The following is a 19,322-nucleotide window of genomic DNA, read 5'->3' on the forward strand; positions in this document are numbered from 1 at the left end:
AAATTCGTCACCAGAGGTCCCGCCCATAGGGGCGTGGTTTCGCCTCGTCAACACCACTCCCTGCCCTGGCGCGGGCCTGTGAGGAACTGAGTTTGGACTACTTAGCGGTAGATGCCGCGTTCCCGAAGGCTCTTGGTCACCTACGGCTGGCACAACGACAACCTCGAAACTATCAGTCTTTCCAAAGAAGGCTGCGCCGGAGCCGCCAGGCGGAGCTCGCCTGGAACACGCCCTCCTGATAGTGCTTCCGGGACAGGGGGCGGGGCCTCCGGAAGTGGCCGGTCGCGGGTCTGAAGCTCGTTGTTTCAGCGGCCGACAGGAAAGGAGAAGGTGCATCTCAGGCAGCTCCGCTGGGTGTGAGGTGTGGTAACCTCTTGCAAGACTGGAAGCCCGGACTACGAGCTCCGGAGCCGCAGAGTGAGAAGCGCCTGCTTTCAGAGCTCGCCATGTCGCGGGGTTCCATCGAGATTCCCCTCCGGGATACTGACGAGGTGGGTGCTGAGTGTGGAGCGGGGGAGGGCTGTGAACTTGGACGATCCCAGCACCGACTTTGCTCCGCTTGATATTTTGAGGGGAGAGCCGCAGTCGAGCTCCTCGAACCAAGCTCCATTCAGCTGGTCACCTTTCTGGCTGCAAGGACTTCGGGAAAGTTCGCCTGTAGCCTGCTTCTTGTTGACAGTCGGCTGTCTTCCGGGGCGCAGGGGTGTGAGCGCCGAGTAAACCACGGATTACAGAGGGGACTCGATGCTCCCGGAGCTACCTGCTGCTCCAACTTGGATTTTTTTTTTTTCTTATCTCCCTGGGGATCTGAGAGGTGGCTCTTAATTCCTTGGAAGAAAAGTCTGTCAAGGCACACTGTTAACACAGCTCTCTCAGCGAGATAAGGGACTCGAGATTTAGCCGCTCCTGTATGCTGGTGGCAACGACCCACTTTCATCCATGGGTGGCGTGCGTTTTGTCTGAATAAAGCTCCAGTTTTGCTTCAGTCTTACTGGATTTGTTACACTTCTATTTTTGATCGAGGTAGAATTCATTCTTAAAATCTGGTGGTCTTGGGTATATTCCAGAATATTTTTCTTCTAGTTTTTGTGCCCACATTTTAGGCATATATGTGACACACGATAGTGCCTCCGTGATTTAAGTGTACACTGGCATTCAACTTTGCCTGGTCTCTGGGATCTCCAACCTATGGCATCAGTGTTTCATTGGCTTATAGGTTATACAAGGTTTCATTTTGGTTTTGAGTAAGCAAGTCGTTGGGAATTTTATAGTTTGGTGGTATGAAGACGACTAACAGGATTTGTCTGCTTCTCTATGCTTTGACCACACCACACTACAACCTATTTGCCATGTGTTTCCTAAATAGGAACATGTATTCGTTCACCCCACTGAGAGTGAGTACATATCCTTTGTGTGTGTGCACTGCGGAGTGTTCACAGCAGGCAGGAGAGAAATTGTGAACTTAAAAAGGAAACAAACCGTTTATTCTGTGTTTCAGGTCATTGAACTTGACTTCGATCAGTTACCGGAGGGGGATGAAGTTATCAGTATTCTGAAGCAGGAGCACACACAACTGCACATATGGATTGCTTTGGCGGTCAGTATTCCTATTGCAGATTTTTCTGTTGACTGGAAAGATATGTGATTTTGGTTTTCAAGGACAGTAATGGCCCACATGATTAAATCGTTTGTGCATGATTAAATTATCTGTATGAAAATTAGTTAAAGCCAGGCATTACGGTAGCAGCAGAGACAGGTCGGATCACCGAGTTTACGTTCAGCCTGGTCTACTTCTAGGACAGTGAGGGCTACGCATGTGTGCATGAAACATGGTTATATTATCGTTTACAGAATAATAAGGGCAGTTTCCTAACTACAACTCTACTGGTAAATTAATGTCTGTTGATAGCGCCGCAAGATCATTTAAGGTAAATAGTTCTCTATATGGAGGTTTTAATTACTTAGTGGTAATTCATTGAAGCTTAGCTTAGTTGGAATAAACATTGCTTTCCATAACATCTCTTCTAAAACATTCTGGAAGGTGATTAGGCTCCAAGCTAATACATAAAGAGGCCCTTCTGTGGTGCAGTTTATCTTGGCATCACGTTTTTGTCATATTTGTTCCTGCCTCCATAATATGAATGCTACTAGAAATCTCAGGAAATCCAGTCTGGGAACCTACAACTAGACTCTCTAGCCCCCGGCACCATGTCTCCTTATGATGAGAAATAGTAAGATAAACTATACTCATTATTCCTAAACCGGTATGCCACAGTGGCTCATATAAAGATAGAGAAGAACTTCCTAATATTACCTCAATGGTCAGAAAAATAGGTTTGGAATTGGGCACATTTTCTGCCCAAGTATGCTGTGGATTGAATCTAGGTCCTTAAAAATTCCAGGCAAACACACACCTACTAAGCTGTATCCCCAGCCTTGTTTTTACCTTTTACTATGAGGCAGAGTCTCACTAAGTTCCCCAGGCTGGCCTTGACCTTTAGTCTTCCTGCTCAGCCTTCTAGGTATTTATTTTAAGAAATATATAATTGTTAGTGCACATTGTACATATTAATGGATTTCTCTGAGACATTTCTCTATACGCATATATTGTGTGTTGGTCATATCCACCCTCCTAAGCCCCCTAACCCATACCCTGCTATAATCCATCGATTTTAAGGGGTATTTCTTTTTCTCAATTCCAGCTCACATAAAAAAAAAATCTCTCCTGTGGGCACTACTCACAGATCCCTGTACCTTATATGTTACTGTAATAGACCTGAGCCTTCTTACTATAATCATAAGATTGTGGGGGATAATGAATCCCAGCTGCAGGTTTGTTTTTTAACAGGCATGCAAGGGTGTGGGTCTCTCCATCTCCCAGAAGCTGAGATTACAGGTGTACCAGTAGTGGGCTTGTACATGCACTAAGGACTCATCCGCTTAGTCCCCAGTTGATGGGTACCATTCCTGAGTAGTTAACTCTGGGTAAAATGGATTAACGATATGTTAGATGGAATTTCTGGTGTATCTTAAGTAGACAACATGTCCAGGTTTCCCTGTTTGGCTGCCATAGGAAGCTCCCAGGGCATAGGCTCTCCCAGGTAGGTACAGCTGGTTTGTTAAGCAGAGTTGACTTCATGTTTTTCCTGCATATAGTATCAGCGCCTTTGGAATCCAGATGAAGTCCCCCTGGAACCTACCATGTGGGTGCTATGCACTGAACCATACAAGAGCAACCAGTGCTCTTAACCACTGAGCCATCTCATAGCCCCAAACTTTTAAACCTAATGTTTCAATAAAGTCTTGTTCTCTTAAAAAAAAAAATCTATACCATCCTTAGAGTTTTGTATATATCTTCTAGTTCCATCCATTTTCCTGAAACTGACATGGTTCATTCTTTATGGCTAGATAAAACTCTATTACATGAATAGTTTATTTACCATTCACCATGGGCACCTACACTGATTCCATAGCCTGCTTTTGTGAGCAGTCACACTAAATGTGGATGCATGGGTAGTGTTTATATGTGCTGACTTTTTCCTTTGGATATAGGACTGGGTGATATGGGGGGGGGGGGTCATAGGTCATCCTACTTTTAGACTATGAGGAATTACCCTACTGACTTTCCTCATCCTTGCCAACATTTGTTAAATCTTGGTATTATTGGTGATAGCCATTTTTACTAGGGCAAAGTAGAATCTCAACTTTTTCAAATTTGGGGGGGGGGGGTTGGAGTTTTTTGTTTTGTTTTTAAAGATATATTCATATTTTATGTGTACAAGTGCTTTGCCTGTGTGTATTCTTGTATACCACATGTATGCCTGATGCCTTCAGAGGCTAAAGAGAGTATTGGACCTCCCTGGAGCTGGAGGTATAGACAGCCGTTAGATGCCATTAGACAGAGCCTGGGACCCAAACCCCCATCCTTGCTGCTCTTAACTGCTGAGTCATCTCTCCATCTTCTAGTTTATTTGTTGTTGTTGTTTGGGGTGATGTTGTTGTTTGAAATAGAATTTCATATAGCCCAGGCTGGCCTCAAACCAGCTCTTTGTCTGAGGCTGGCCTTGAACTCTTGAGCTTCCCTGACTTCACCTCCTGCTGGGAGGTTTATGCCTCTGTGTCCGGTTCACAGTGTACTTTTCAAACACACTTGCCTCCTAACTAAAGACTCTGCATGCCCGTGGACTTAGGAGTCTGTGCTTAGCCGTTGGGAAGCGCCTGTCGTGTCCTTGGCCTGTTGGTTAGCGCCTGTCGTGTCCTTGGCCTGTTGGTTGATTGGCTTACTTGTTTTTGTGCTTGTTTGCTGGATAGCTGGTTTTTGACTTTTTCATGTATTCTAGAGATGGACTCTCTGTTGTTAGGTAAATATCTGGAGATGGATTATAATATAAATATAATGTATAATATAAATATCTAGAGACGGATCCTCTGTTAGGTAAATATCTGGCAAAGATTTTCTCCATTCCATAAGCCAACTCCTTCACCCTGTTGACTCCTTTGCTTGCAGGTACTCAGTTTATTGTAGTTCTGTGTGTCTATTTGTGCTTTTGTTTTCTGAAGTGTCTACCCTAAGACAGTCTTCCTAGCTGGGTGTAGAGGCATACTTCTAAAAGTCAGTATTTCAGAGTCTGAGGCAGGAGGGTTGCAAGTTTGAAGCTAGTCTAGGCTCCATATTGAAACTGTTTCAAAAAAAAAAAAAAAGTCTTCCATTCACACATGGATATACAAAAAAGTTATTTCTACTAACAGAACAGTCAACTTTTCCTAGTCCCTGTAGATCAAGCCATTGATCCAGTTATTAATTGATATAATTGGTATTAATGGTAGAATAAACTGATAAAGCTTTGTAGTTACTGTTGGGGAAGCTGTAGTCATAGGGTTTTGTTTTTGTTTTTGTTTTTTTAAAGATTTATTTATTTATTTAATATATATGAGTACACTGTAGCTGTCTTAGACACACCAGAAGAGGGCATCAGATCTTATTACAGATGGTTGTGAGCCACCGTGTGGGTGCTGAGATTTGAACTCAGGACCTCCGGAAAAACAGTCAGTGCTCTTAACCACTGAGCCATTTCTCCAGCCCTGTAGTCACAGGTTTAAAGAAGACTTTGTTCAAGTTTGTCCTTAAACAGTACTCTAATTTCTGAGACTGTTTCCTCAAAACTATGAAGATGTTAGTACTCACTCTTAGGTAGTTGTAAGGATCAGAGGAAATATATGTAGCTCCTGGCATGGTATGTGACCTATAGACAGTAGTTGATACTGGGTAGATTTTTTTTTTATATTATTTATGAGGCATATGCCTAGGGAAGTTAATAATCTGTCCCCAAATTACTGATAGTTTTTGGTAGAAGCAAAACCAGAGCCCAAGTGATTTTTATTGTTTTTGAGACAGGGTCTCTTATAGCATGCTAGGATTCGTTTATTTTTTACTGTGGGGATGAGATTAGTGTATATGCTACATGTATCTGTTTGTATGTTGCCCTTATGTGTACATGTAGAGGCCAGAGGCCAACATTAGCTATCTTTTTTTTTCTTGGAGACGATCTCAACATGTACCCTGTCTGGCCTGGAACTTACTGTGTAGACCAGTGTAGCCTCAAACTCATAGAAATCCATCTGTCTCCACATTATTTTTTGAGATAAGGTCTCTCATTAAACATAGAGTTCCCTGTTTCAGTTAGAGTGGCTGGCCAACAATCTCCCAGGTTCATTCGTTCTCTTTTCTCTCCCCCCACCTCTGTGTGTCTGTCTGTCTGTGTCTCTCTCTCTCTCTCTCTCTCTCTCTCTCTCTCTCGTTTCCTGGGGTTAAACTATTACTAGATGAGAAACAAACATCTTTTGTGATTCTAATTTTAATAGCTGTATTCATATTTAATTGACTTTGATAAACTGCTCATGTGTGAATTGTACCACTTGGTATTAAGTCTGGGTGTCCCTGTGGAGCTGCCACCACAGTCACTTGAGGTCAGTGAATGTATACAGTGCCCCAAAGTTCCTTCTATGTTCTTTCTCAGCCCTTCTGTTTCCAGCCAGCACTGATCTACACTACTTGGATTTTTTGCTGTTAAGCATTTTTCTAGAGTCTTATAGAAGTGGAATCCACAGTGTGTATTCTTATGGTAGACAGGCTTCTTTTAGCATAATTAATTTGAGATTTATTTATTTTGTAATTGCTGTCAATAGTTTACTTCTTTGCATCACAGAAATATACCATAGCTATTTTATTGATCCACTTGTTAATTTGGGCTTCCCGTTTTCGCTATTACAAGTAAAACTTCTATAAACATTTGTGTTGTTTTGTGTGTGGACACATGTTTAATGATTTTAATATCTTCCTTTGCCTACAGCTGGAGTACTACAAGCAAGGGAAAACAGAAGAGTTTGTGAAGCTGCTGGAGGCTGCACGGATAGATGGCAATTTGGACTATCGAGACCACGAGAAAGACCAGATGACTTGCTTGGATACATTGGCAGCCTACTATGTACAACAGGCTCGGAAAGAAAAGAACAAAGACAATAAGAAAGACCTTATTACGCAGGCAACTTTGTTGTATACAATGGCTGATAAAATTATTATGTATGATCAGGTAAATCAAATCTGTTGCAATTTATGAGAGCACAGAATACCACATGAAAGCAAAATACGTATATAGCAGATTCTTTGTGAAAGAGTTTTTACTAAAATGTTGATACAGTCAAAAAAGAATTTATTGAAATTAGAATTGCATTAGTCCTTAAACTGTATATGTACACATTGAGTCCATAACCCCAGTATCAAGGGTGAATTTCTAGTAGGTTTTAAGGATTGTGACCTTTGTCTTGTCACTGTCTTAGGCACAGATGTGCATTTCAGGGTAAGCGTCTCATTTGTACTTCGAGATTCTTACTGGTAGCCAGTTGCTCTGGCCACTTACAGAGGGGTCCTGAGCTTCCACACTCTGTGGTTGGTCTTGTCTCTGGTCTTAGTAAAGTCTGTACATTACAGAACCATTTGTTGGGAAGAGCCTGCTTCTGCCTGCTCGAGGGTGACAAAATGGACCAAGCTGACGCACAGTTTCATTTTGTACTTAACCAGTCTCCAAACAATATTCCAGCCCTTCTTGGTGAGTGGTCTTCAGCAGGGACCTTAGGTTCTAGTTGGTCGGCATTGACTGGGAACGTGTGTGTGTGTGTGTGTGTGTGTGTGTGTGTGTGTGTGTGTGTGTGTGTGTAGTGTATAGTGTATAAATATATATTATAATGTGTATAAATATAATAACCCAATATGTGTGTATATCTATAAAGAAAGTCTTGGTTAGGTTTTTTTTTTTAATTGGAAATTTTATGTATTTACATTTCATGTGTTATCCCCCTTCCCGGGTTTCCCCTCTGGAACCTCGCTATCCCATCTCCCTCCCCCTGCTTCTATGAGGGGGCTCCCCCTCCCACCCACTCCCACCTCAACAACCTGGCATTCAACAACCTGGCCCTCAACACAGAGCATCAAGCCTTCACAGGATCAAGGATGTCTCCTATTTTTATTTACTTATTTTTTTTGAACAATCTTTTTCTTTTACTGGATATTTTTATTTACATTTCAAATGTTATCCCTTTCCCGGTTTCCCCTCCAGTAACCCACTATCTCCCCCTGCTTCTATGAGGGTGCTCCCCGGCCCCGGCCCACCCACTCCTTCCCTCCTCCCTGCCCTGACATTCTCCTACACTGGGGTATCAAGCCTTGACAGGACCAAGGGCCTCTCCTCCCATTGGTGCCCAACAAGGCCATCCTCTGCTACATATGCAGCTAGAGCCATGGGTTGGTGGTTTAGTCCCTGGGAGCTCTAGGGGGTCTGGTTGGTTGATATTGTTGTTCTTCCTATGGAGTTGAAAACCCCTTTGGCTCCTTCAGTCCTTTCTCTAACTCCTCCATTAGGGACCCCGTTCTCAGTCCAATGGTTGACTGCGAGCATCGCCCTCTGTATTTGCAGGCTTTGGCAGGACACAGCGATATCAGGCTCCTGTTGGCATGCACTTCTTGGCATCTGTAATAATGTCTGGGTTTGGTGACTATGTATATGGGGTAGATCCCCAGGTGGGGCAGTCTCTGCATGGTCTTTCCTTCAGTCTCTGCTCCACATTGGTTAGTTTTTTATAAATTTGACCCAAGGTAGAGTGAAGTGGGAAAAGGATCCTCTATCAGATAACCTGTAGGTAAGTCTGTAGAGCTTTTTTCTTGATTGATAATTGATAGAGGAAGGTCTAGCTCACTGAAACAGTGCCACCCCTGGGAAGACAATTTTGGGTGGTATAAAAAAAAAAGCAGGCTGAGCAAGTCAGAAGGAGCAAGCCAAGAAGCAGCACTCCTCCATGGCCTCTGCTTCAGTTTCTGCCTCCAGGTTTCTGCTTGAGTTCCTGCCCTGACTTGCCTTCATGACTAAACTATAAGCTAAAATATGCCCTTCCCTCCCCAAGTTGTTATGGTCCCAGGGTTTATCACAGCAATCAAAAGCAAAGTAGAATAAGTTATTGTTTGCTTCCAAAGAGTCAGCAAATAATCTCTTCCTAGAATAATTGCAAGGCAGTTATTTATATTGTTATTTTACATAAAGACTTAGGACTAAAATATTGCACTACCTATGGAAAACACATTATTTAATATGATAATTCACTATTTTCAAGTATTTCCCACTGAGATATAAGTTAGTGTAAAACACAATTCATTTGTGCTCTTTACTCAACAAGGTTGTCTCTTTAAATAACCACAGGGAAAGCTTGTATCTCATTCAACAAGAAGGACTACAGAGGAGCCCTTGCTTACTATAAAAAAGCATTGCGCACTAACCCAGGATGTCCAGGTACGGGAATTTTAATTCTAAGGTGTTTATGATCCAACTTAAAATGTTGAAAATTGGTTATAAAAAGATACTTTAGGAGTAATGAAATGATAAGGTCATAGTTATTTTGTTCTGGGGTTGGGGAAATGGTTCAGTGGATAAAGTGCTGCCCCAGAGTGAGGCCTGGACTTTGGATTCCTGCTCTTATTGAAAAGTCAGTCAAGTGTGGTAGCCATCTGTAATCCCAGTACTCAGAAGGCAGAGATGGGATGCTGACACAAGCCAGCTAGCTACGCTCAACAGCATTAGTGAGCTCTGGTTTGGTTGAGAGATTGTGCGTGGATAAATAAAGTGGAGAAGGATGGAGGGAGACACCCAGTATCAGCCTTGCCCCCCTACACACACAAACAAAATTATTTTTCCTGGTGTTTATTTGATGGCAGATCATACTATATTTTTTGACCTGTGCTACTTTTCTTCCCAAATATTTTTCATTCAGTATATTTTTGATATGTATCAACTATGTGCCAGATACTGTTCTGTTTAAAGAATGCAGCAGTGAACCAAAAGATAAAAGTTTCTGCCCTCTCATATAATTCACCTTCCAGCGAATTAAATAAGAAAAACAGAGGGGTTGGGGATTTAGCTCAGTGGTAGAGCGCTTGCCTAGCAAGCGCAAGGCCCTGGGTTCGGTCCCCAGCTCCGAAAAAAAGAAAAAAGAAAAAAAAAAGAAAAAAAAAGAAAAACAGAGACTGTAAAAGATTGAAAACTTGAAGCAAAATCAGGCTATACAAAGCATTAAGAGTTACTTACAAAGGGTGACCAGGGAAATTTACCAGGAATATAAAGTGTTAGACTAATCAAGGGTCATGCAGACATATGTGAGAGAGTCATCCTGGAAAAAGCACAGCAGTACAAAGGTCCTCAGAAAACTGCTTTGCAAATTTGCAAAATACGTGAAGGCCAGTGTATCCAAAATGGAATGGATGGAAAGTCATAAGAAATGAGATCAAGGGCTGGAGAGATAGCTCAGAGGTTAAGAGCATTGAATGCTCTTCCAGAGGTCCTGAGTTCAATTCCCAGCAACCACATGGTGGCTCACAACCATCTGTAGTGGGATCCAGTGGCCTCTTGTGGTGTGTCTGTGGATGGCTATAATGTACTTATGTAAAAATAAATAAACAGATTCCTAAAAAAAAAGAAAGAAATGAGATCAAAGATATTGCCCAATGCTTTTCATGTTGAGCACCTGAGTTTATAATAGGTGCTTCAAACTTTTGACAGAAATAGGAATCCTTGGAGGGCTTTGGGCAGAAGAATGTGTGATCTGACTTGTGCTTAAAAGTACCTTTGAAGGGCTGGAGAGAGGGCTCAGCAGTTAGGAGTACTAGCTGCTCTTACAGAGAACTAAATTCTTTACACATAAATGGCAGCTTCAAACTGTAACTCCAGTTCTGAGGACCCGCCTCCCTCACACAGACATACATGCAGATAAAACACCAATGCACATAAAATTTTAAGAGTACCATTGAGGGCTGGAGAGATGGCTCAGCAGTTAAGAGCACCCGACTACTCTTCCAAAGGTCCTGAGTTCAATTCCCAGCAACCACATGGTGGCTCACAACCATCTGTAAAGAGATTTGATGCCCTCTTCTGGTGTATCTGAAGACAGCTACAGTGTACTTATATATAATAAATAAATAAATCTTTAAAAAAAAAAAAAAGAGTACCATTGAGCTAGAGTCTAGAGTAGGATGTGAGTGAGTAGGTAAGGGCAGAGGTAGCATGAACTGGGGAAAGGGTGTTGCAAGCATGCAGGTCACAGACGATTAAAGTTCACAACTGAAGAGATAACAGTAGGTGGTACGTGTGGTCATGGTCTAGTATTTTGTAAGGAGAGCCGATGTAATATGTGAAGCAAAAAAGAGCAAGAATCAAAAGCTAAACAAAATTTTAAGAGTAGAGCTACATTTTAGTACATTGGGAAAACAGTCCAAGAGAAACTCGTTTAGAGATGAAAAGATTGAAAACCTATCTGAGGTACTAGAGGGGCCAAGATTTTATCTTGGAGTTCATGAAAGAAGTCTGTTATGAACAGATTAACTTAAAACCAATGTATTGATGGTGCAAAAGCCAGGAGTGCATGAAGTAAGGGAAGTAAGTATATAGACAGGGACGTGTCCTGGGACACTCTAGAGCAGTGTCCTCAACCTTCCTAATACTGTCTGTCACCCTTTAATATTGTTCCTCATGTTGTGACCCTGCCCCCACCATAAAACTATTTTTGTTGCTACTTCATAACTAATTTTGCTACTGTTAAGAATTGTAATGTCGGGGTTGGGGATTTAGCTCAGTGGTAGAGCACTTGCCTAGCAAGCGCAAGGCCCTGGGTTCTGTCCCCAGCTCCAAGAAAAAGAAAAAGAAAAAGAAAAAGAATTGTAATGTCTATGTTTTCTGATGGTCTTCAGTGACCCTTATGAAAGGAGTCATCTGACTACAAAGAGATCAGAACCCACAGGTTGAGAACAGCTGCTCTAAAGTGTAAAGGTTGGGAAAATGGAAGACTTGGAAAAGCAGCCTAAGGAGTAGCCAGAGATAAGGGGAAAACAAAACAGAAAACAAACCTCAAAGTAATGTCCTTCAAGCCAAATGCGGAACATTTTGCAAGGGTTATAGACTCTGTCTCATTGTATGGTTAGGCCAGTGAAACCGTCCGATTGATGAGCAAAATACAAATCACTTGTGACCATAATCAGGTAGTTTTCCTGGAGGTGGGCATAACTCACTAGAGTGGATGCCAGAGGAAACAGAAGAAAGCGATTAGAGGCAGCAGTGCTTTATCAGTTGAGGAGTCCATTGTCTGGAAGAGCAGAAATGGCAGCCAGAAAGGAAATGGAATCAAGAGATTTTCTTGTAAGACGGTAGAATGTTTGAATGTAGCTGCAAATGGTCCAGAGAAGAAAATATTATAATGCAGGAAAATTGAGAGCTGGTACTGTCATGGTGTCTTCAAATAGATGCAAAAGGCTTCCATGACCACTGAGTGTAGCTGTAAAGAGGACATGTTCATGTTCTGCCATGACCTTGAAATGAGGTAGATTAAATGAGCATAGATCAGAAATGAATGACACCAGCTCTGTGTACTCAAACATAAAGGTTTTGATAAGGGGTTTGTTCTCTATTTAAGTAGTAGGGCTATCCATGCATGCACCAGAGTGTATGCACTGAACATTCGTGTGTGTGCATACACATATACATAATAATTTTTAAGTAGAAATGGAGCCAGTGGTGGTGGTTTACTGCAGCAGGTGCTACAAGATAAGAAAATGCCATTGTTATAGATATTCTTTTGTGTAGAGAGAGAGGTATCCATAAGAGGGGAGAAGGATTAGAATGACATGGTCTAACTACTAATGAAGTCAAGTTTGTGGTAAGCCAGCAGGTCTTAAAGAGTCCAGACACTGGAAATTGAACTCTTAAAGTGTCCTAGATTGACAGGACAAATGACTTGATTTTATTTATTTTTTAGCTGAAGTTCGTCTAGGAATGGGCCATTGCTTTGTCAAACTGAACAAACTGGAAAAAGCCCGACTAGCATTCAGCAGAGCCCTGGAACTCAACTCTAAGTGTGTGGGAGCACTGGTCGGACTGGCTGTTCTAGAACTCAACAATAAAGAGGTATGGGAAGAAGGACGGCCTCTAGCTTCAGGTTTATCAAGCTGTCCCTTATCTAGGGCTCCTGGAACGAGTTATACTTTAGAGATCTAGATTCTAGGTTATAGATAGGAAATGTGGTGCCTGGACTGCAGGCACCATCCCCAAAGCAGACACTTCTGTGGTATAGTCAGTCATATGAAGATAGCCTCACTGCTTAGGTAAAATGTTCCTGCCATCTGCTTTAAGACCAGCACACATACCACACACACCCTCAAAAATGACTTTAGAACTTTCTAAAGTTTAGAATCTGAGTGATTGTGGCCCATAGATCTGTCTAACATATATCTGACAAAGTAACAAATTCACACTTGACCGACTTAAACTTTAACATTTTTATAGTTCACTAAACAAAGTGTCTCAGAATTTATACTAGACACCACAATGTTATCAAATTCAGTGATCTTCAATAACTGTGTTGACCCCTCCTTAACATGTGACTTTCTCCTGTACAGTCATTAGGTGGTTGCTGCTTGTTCTATTAGTCTTACAGAAAGGAAGGGACAAAAGGCTTTCCTACAGGGCTTTTCCGGAAGTTCCAGCAAATATGTAAAGGCAGCTCCTGGCCTGCTTCTATATTTAATTCTCCAAAAGGTTGCCAGGGCTTCTCTGTGTCAACATTGTTGACAGTTGAGCCTTGCATTGTCTTTGAAGTAACTGTCCTCTTTACTGAATGGCCCTTACCATTGAATGCCGGTACTATCTCCATAGTAGTGATGACAAAACCTGACATTGTCCCCAGTAAGAATTTCTTCCTTAGGCCAGTCTCTAGAGGAGGAGAATAGATTATCTTGTCTGGTTTCTCAATCATGATTTGTCACCTGGGAATGGAAAAAAGGAAGAGAACTTGCAGGAATAAAAATGTGTTACAGACTACAAAAACTCTGTTCTGAGGCCTGGCATGCTGAGGCATGGCTTTAATCCTACCGCTCAGGAGACAAATGTAGGCAGATCTGTAAGTCTGAGGCCAGTTTTGGTCTACATAGAGGGCTCCAGGCCAGCGTGCATGGTAAGACCATGTGTTATAAAGAAAAAAAAAAAAAATGGAAGGAAAGAAGCTGTGTTTCTTCAGCAAGGTAAAATGGCCACCACACCAGCAGGCAGCTGAGGCAGAACTAATAAGTAGACAACCTAAAACAAGAACTGAGTAAGATAAGATGGCCCCACACACAGCCCATACACACACTGTCTTAGGGTTTTACTGCTGTGAACAGATACCATGACCAAGGCAACTCTTACAAGGATGACATTTAATTGGGGCTGCCTTTAATTGGGGGTTAGGAGGTTCAGTCCATTATCATCAAGGCAGGAACATGGCAGCACCCAGGCAGGCATGGTATAGGAGGAGCTGAGAGTTCTACATCTTCATCTGAAAGCTACTAGCAGAATACTGACTCCAGGCAGCTAGGATGAGGGTCTAAAAGCCCACACTCATAGTGACACACTTCCTCCAATAAGGCTATACCTCCAAATAGTGCCGTTCCCTGGGCTAAGCATATTCAGACCATGGCACACAAAATCAAATTCTGAAATTAAAATGGATTTCATTAAAGTGGATATTAAAAAATGGTAAGATGGCTCATCAGTTAAGAGCGCTTGCTGCTCTTGCAGAGGACCTGAGTTCGGCTCCCACATGTATCTCACTGTCTATAACTGCAGCTCCAAAGAATCTGATGTTCTTCTGATCTCCACAGTCACTGTACACACATGGCATGCATGTTACAGGCGAAATGCTCATACATATCAGTAAAAATAAATACGTCTTAGAAATACGTTTTCTATTTTTTGTTCTCAGAGTCAGCATAAGTCCAAATATACTTTTGTTAAGAAAACTATATCATAACAATTTGGTATTTCCTTATTTGGAACTTTACAGCATTTATGAAGAATAGCAACCTGTCTTATGGTGTTGAACTACAGAACCTTATTTCTGGACAGTGCTAATTAAGTGCTGTTTTTCACTCCACTGTGTTACATTGTTTTCTTTTAGGCTGATTCCATCAAAAATGGTGTGCAGCTTCTTTCCAGAGCCTACACTATTGATCCTAGCAACCCTATGGTACTGAACCATTTGGCAAACCACTTTTTCTTCAAGAAGGTAAAAATATTTATTTATTTATCTATTTATTTATTATTTTGAAATCTGTTTTCTTCTCAGTATAGTCAGTGCATGATTTTTGTTTAATTTGGAAAGAAATCTGAAAATGTCATTTGTTTTTGTTTTACTCCCAAATTAGAGTTTGTATTAGTTGCCTGAAGATGAGCACACTCATTCATTCACTAACTTGATATGCATAGGCACCTTGCACTGTGTGCACCTGGGATGGGAGAATAGTAAGTCTGCTGTTGGCACTCAAGCAAAGGCCTTTGCACACACAGAAATGAGCAAGTGATAAGGGGGGTGGGGGAGTCACCACAGTGCAGAAGCTGTTAAACCTGTATTAAACTCACAGGGGTCACTAGAGAGTTGCAAGAGGCTAGGTGTGGGCTGGAGAAAACCTCAGCCTTTGGCGAAGTTAGGACAGAGCATGCAATAGACCACAACAGGTGCTGCGTTAGGCCCTGTTAGGAAGCACTTGCTTCATAGAATTTGACTGTGGGTGTACAGGTATCAGAGTCAGTGGTGGTTCTGTTTATTTTCACACATTGATCTTGCCTGTTAGTTCCACCATTTTTGTGGAAGCAACAATATTTTATAATTCTTACCATACCAAATCTAAGGTTCCATTGATAAAGTTTTTTATTTTTAAAGTTTTTATTAGCATATATTAATCATACATAATGAATTGCACTGTGATATTTTCATATATAATATACATTGATTATATCTCTCCATTTTCCTCTCATCCCCACTCCTGCTGATCCTTTCCTCTTTCCAGTCCCTCTGCTTTTTTCACTAATTTCTATATTTATTCACTCTGCATCCCAGTCTGTCTCTGACTCTTGCCTGCCATTGGATTCCCTCCCCTACCTGGCCTGCCTGGTTGGGCCTCGGTGGGAAAGGATCAGTTTTTCCATCTGATTTGGTGATGGGTCTAATTAGGATGGCTCATAGCAGCCTGGGTCAGGGCTTGTTTATAAGCTTATGGGCAGTTTACCAGTGGCTACACTGCTAAAGAAAATGTCTCTCTCACCCACCAGTGACAGCTTTTATACAATAAACAGTAAAGTTTAACCTGCTGTTTTAGACCCACAGACTAAATTGTACTGTAAACTTTAAAATACTTGAGCAACAATTTGGGTAAAAGTTAACAGAGTGGACCAGCCTTACCAATGTGAGCTATGTGTTCCTGTGTTACTCACATGTGCTCGGTGCTTACTAAGTCCCAAGCACTGTTAAAGTGCCTGCCCAGTACTCACTTCTGCTATGCTCACATCTACCTGTGAAGTGAGTAGGCTGATCCTTCTTTCCTTTCTTCCACAATCTCCCTTTACCTTTTTAAAAGAAGGTTTTATTCTTTTTATGTTTATGAGTGTTTTGCCAGCATGTGTGTATGTGCACCACATGGTGTCTAGTGCTCCAGGAGGTTAGAGGAGAGCATTGGATCCCCTGGAGTTACAGAAGACCATGAGCCACCGTGTAGGTGCTGGGAACCGAACCTGGGTCTTCTGCAGGAGCGCAGCTCTTGACTGCTGGGTCATTTCTTTAACCCCTCTCACCTGCTTTTTTGAGATGGACTCTTGCTGATTCTAGAGCTCATTGATTGAGTTAGACTGGGTGGAGAGCCATTGAGCTCTCACTCTCTCTGCCTCCCAGTGCTAAGCTTACAGATACATGGCCACTTTTGTGTGAGTGTTGGGGATCTGCACACAAGTCCTCATGACTATACAGATCTTTCCAACTGAGCTGTCTGTCCAGCCTGAGCCTATTTTCTTGACAAGCAAATTGAAGCAGAGCTAATAGCTTAGAGCTGATGCTTCATCGTTCTTGATTGCTGCTTTCCTTGTAGCAGTTATGATTATTGTGGTGATTATTCACTAAGGTTATAGCTGTTACAGTGGTAAAGCTCAGCTACTTAGGGAGAAGATGAAAATAAGCCTTACGCTAAACGAAATGTTGCCAATTAAAGTGAGCTACTATTCAAGCAACCTTCTGACATCACTCAACTGTCATTTCTGGTGTCAAATTCAGGATTATAGTAAAGTGCAGCACCTGGCTCTCCACGCGTTCCACAACACAGAGGTGGAGGCCATGCAAGCAGAGAGCTGTTACCAGCTGGCTCGGTCCTTCCATGTTCAGGTGAGACCATTAGCACCTTTCTAAGTAGTCCTTTTCCTTACAGGGTTTCAGGCTTCTGGCCATTTGACATGTTGTTGGTCTTGTTTTACTCTCGTTTCTCAGGAAGATTATGACCAGGCCTTTCAGTACTACTATCAAGCCACACAGTTTGCTTCATCTTCTTTTGTCCTACCATTTTTTGGTTTGGGACAAATGTATATTTATCGAGGTGACAAAGAAAATGCATCTCAGTGTTTCGAGAAAGTTTTGAAAGCTTATCCGAACAATTATGAAACTATGAAAATTCTTGGCTCTCTCTATGCTGCTTCAGAAGATCAGGAGAAAAGAGACATAGCCAAGGTGTGTTCTCAGTCTTAGACACCCTGAGACTCCAGCTGTGGCTGGTGCAGCTGTGAGCAGTGTTTGGTTAGCTGAGTGCCAAACCTTTGGCTTCTTAAGCAGGTTACGGTAGCCATGTTTATTGTTGTTGTTTACTTTGACAGTGTTATTTTAATGATCTCATTTATCCCAGGGCCATTTGAAGAAGGTTACAGAACAGTATCCTGATGACGTGGAAGCTTGGATTGAGTTGGCCCAGATCTTAGAACAGACTGACATACAGGTATCAATGTCTGCTCTTCCTATCCTAAGCAATGTGTTTTAGTAGGCTGGGGTGTTTCTCTTTGATCTGTGAGTAACTCTTACTCTGTCCACTGTAAAAATGCAGGGTGCCCTTTCAGCCTATGGAACGGCAACACGAATCCTGCAGGAGAAGGTGCAGGCCGATGTCCCGCCTGAGATTTTGAATAATGTTGGGGCCCTCCATTTTAGACTTGGAAACCTAGGCGAAGCAAAGGTGAGGAAACTGAAGCCTTCCTCTTCTCTGTGCTGCAGGCACTTGCTCAGCTGTATCCAGTAACACAGTGCCTTTTCTTCCTCACAGAAGTACTTCCTGGCCTCACTGGACCGAGCAAAGGCAGAGGCGGAGCATGATGAACACTATTACAATGCCATCTCTGTCACCACATCCTACAATTTAGCCAGGCTCTACGAGGCCATGTGTGAATTTCATGAAGCAGAGAAACTGTACAAAAACATTTTACGAGAGCATCCTAACTATGTTGATTGTAAGATTTTTAGGCGCTCTCTCTCTCTCTCTCTCTCTCTCTCTCTCTCTCTCTCTGTGTGTGTATGTGTATGTGATAAAATTCCTAAATTCCCATAATAACATCAAAAACTTATTTAGGAAAGAAAGTCTTTGTTAAAGATGCAGCCTGGAGTGGTAGCACTCATCTGTAATCCTAGTACTCGAGAGGTAGAAGAGAACGGATCAGGAGTTCAAGGCCAGCCTCCCTACCTGGCAGGTTTGACACCTTGGCTGTATGTGAGTCCCTGTCTCAGAAACTGAAATAAGGGGCTGAGGAGATGGCTCAGCAGTTAAGAGCCCTGGCCGTTCTTCCAGAGGATCCAGGTTCAACTCCTGGCGCCCACATAGCAGCTCACAACGGTCTGTAACTCCAGTTCCAAGGGACCTGACTCCCTCACAGACCTTCATGCAGGCAAAACATCAATACACATTTAAAAGAAGCAGATGAATAAAATTAAAATTGCCGTTTCATTTATTTATGCTGGAAAATACAAGGATCAACAAAAGTCACTTGAGCCATATTTAGTGATAGTCAGCTGCTGAGCTACTCCCTGGTGAGCTTTACTACTAGGTGCAGTCTGTAAGTGCTCTTTCTTGATTAGTGGTTTTTTTCTTGAAACACTATTACTGAAATGTCCTATTTGAGTTTTTACAACCGAGGCACTGTAAATATTGGCATTTTAAAATTACCCTATGTCTCTGTAGCAGTTCCTTCTCTTCCAGGGTTTCACTCTCTATAGCTCCATTTGCCTGTACTCTACTCTCGCGGCATTATATGAAAAGTTCTATATGTAATTCCTAAATTTCAAATTGTGGGCCATCCTGAGTGTGTAATAAGACCTCACACATGCTTCTCTACTCCACCCAGCCCAGGATGTACATAATCCTAGTACTGTCAGTGGCTGGGTAGTCTCAGAGAGCAGCTTGACTGTAGGGTATCAGTATGTGTGTGCGGTGAGCCTTATTGTACTGTATAATGATCCCAGCCACATATCTGTAATCCCAGCACTCCAGAGGCAAAAGCAGGGGACTCTCTTGAGTTCCAGGCCATCCTGGTCTACAGGCCAGCCAAAGCTAGTAAGACCCTGTCTCAAAATAGAAAAAGAAAAAAGAAAGGTTGACCTAGTGATACAGTTCCTCTTTTTCCTAGCTGGAGTGATGTGTCTCCATGTGTGGGCTTTTCTCTTCTATCTGAAAGTATTAACAAAACAGCTGTTCCAAGCATCAGACTTCAGTGTTAGGACCTTTAGACGTGAGATTGTGAGGATGAATTAAATGTGCCCTTTCAGGCTATCTGCGCCTAGGAGCCATGGCCAGAGATAAAGGAAACTTCTATGAAGCTTCAGATTGGTTTAAGGAAGCCCTTCAGATCAATCAGGTTAGTGGTGTTGACTCGTTTTTGAAAATGTTCTCCTCTTACCTTTCA

The 19,322-nt window shown here is 42.2% G+C and overlaps 1 protein-coding gene across 1 annotated transcript in view; it reads left to right on the top strand.

Moving 5' to 3' along the window:
• Positions 1 to 323: 323 nt before the first annotated feature.
• The window catches only part of Ctr9 (CTR9 homolog, Paf1/RNA polymerase II complex component), a 30,023-nt gene continuing 11,024 nt past the window's right edge, over positions 324 to 19,322 (top strand). Inside the window, exons 1-13 of the mRNA NM_001100661.1 lie at positions 324 to 491; positions 1,499 to 1,597; positions 6,351 to 6,590; positions 6,989 to 7,106; positions 8,748 to 8,837; positions 12,346 to 12,494; positions 14,521 to 14,628; positions 16,663 to 16,770; positions 16,873 to 17,109; positions 17,282 to 17,371; positions 17,477 to 17,605; positions 17,693 to 17,876; positions 19,186 to 19,274. Coding sequence (NP_001094131.1) covers positions 447 to 491; positions 1,499 to 1,597; positions 6,351 to 6,590; positions 6,989 to 7,106; positions 8,748 to 8,837; positions 12,346 to 12,494; positions 14,521 to 14,628; positions 16,663 to 16,770; positions 16,873 to 17,109; positions 17,282 to 17,371; positions 17,477 to 17,605; positions 17,693 to 17,876; positions 19,186 to 19,274 — 1,686 coding nt within the window. The 5' untranslated portion in view covers positions 324 to 446. The remainder of the gene's footprint in view (positions 492 to 1,498; positions 1,598 to 6,350; positions 6,591 to 6,988; positions 7,107 to 8,747; positions 8,838 to 12,345; positions 12,495 to 14,520; positions 14,629 to 16,662; positions 16,771 to 16,872; positions 17,110 to 17,281; positions 17,372 to 17,476; positions 17,606 to 17,692; positions 17,877 to 19,185; positions 19,275 to 19,322) is intronic.

Source organism: Rattus norvegicus, chromosome 1 (assembly GCF_036323735.1).
Source record: "Rattus norvegicus strain BN/NHsdMcwi chromosome 1, GRCr8, whole genome shotgun sequence".
NCBI lineage: Eukaryota > Metazoa > Chordata > Mammalia > Rodentia > Muridae > Rattus > Rattus norvegicus.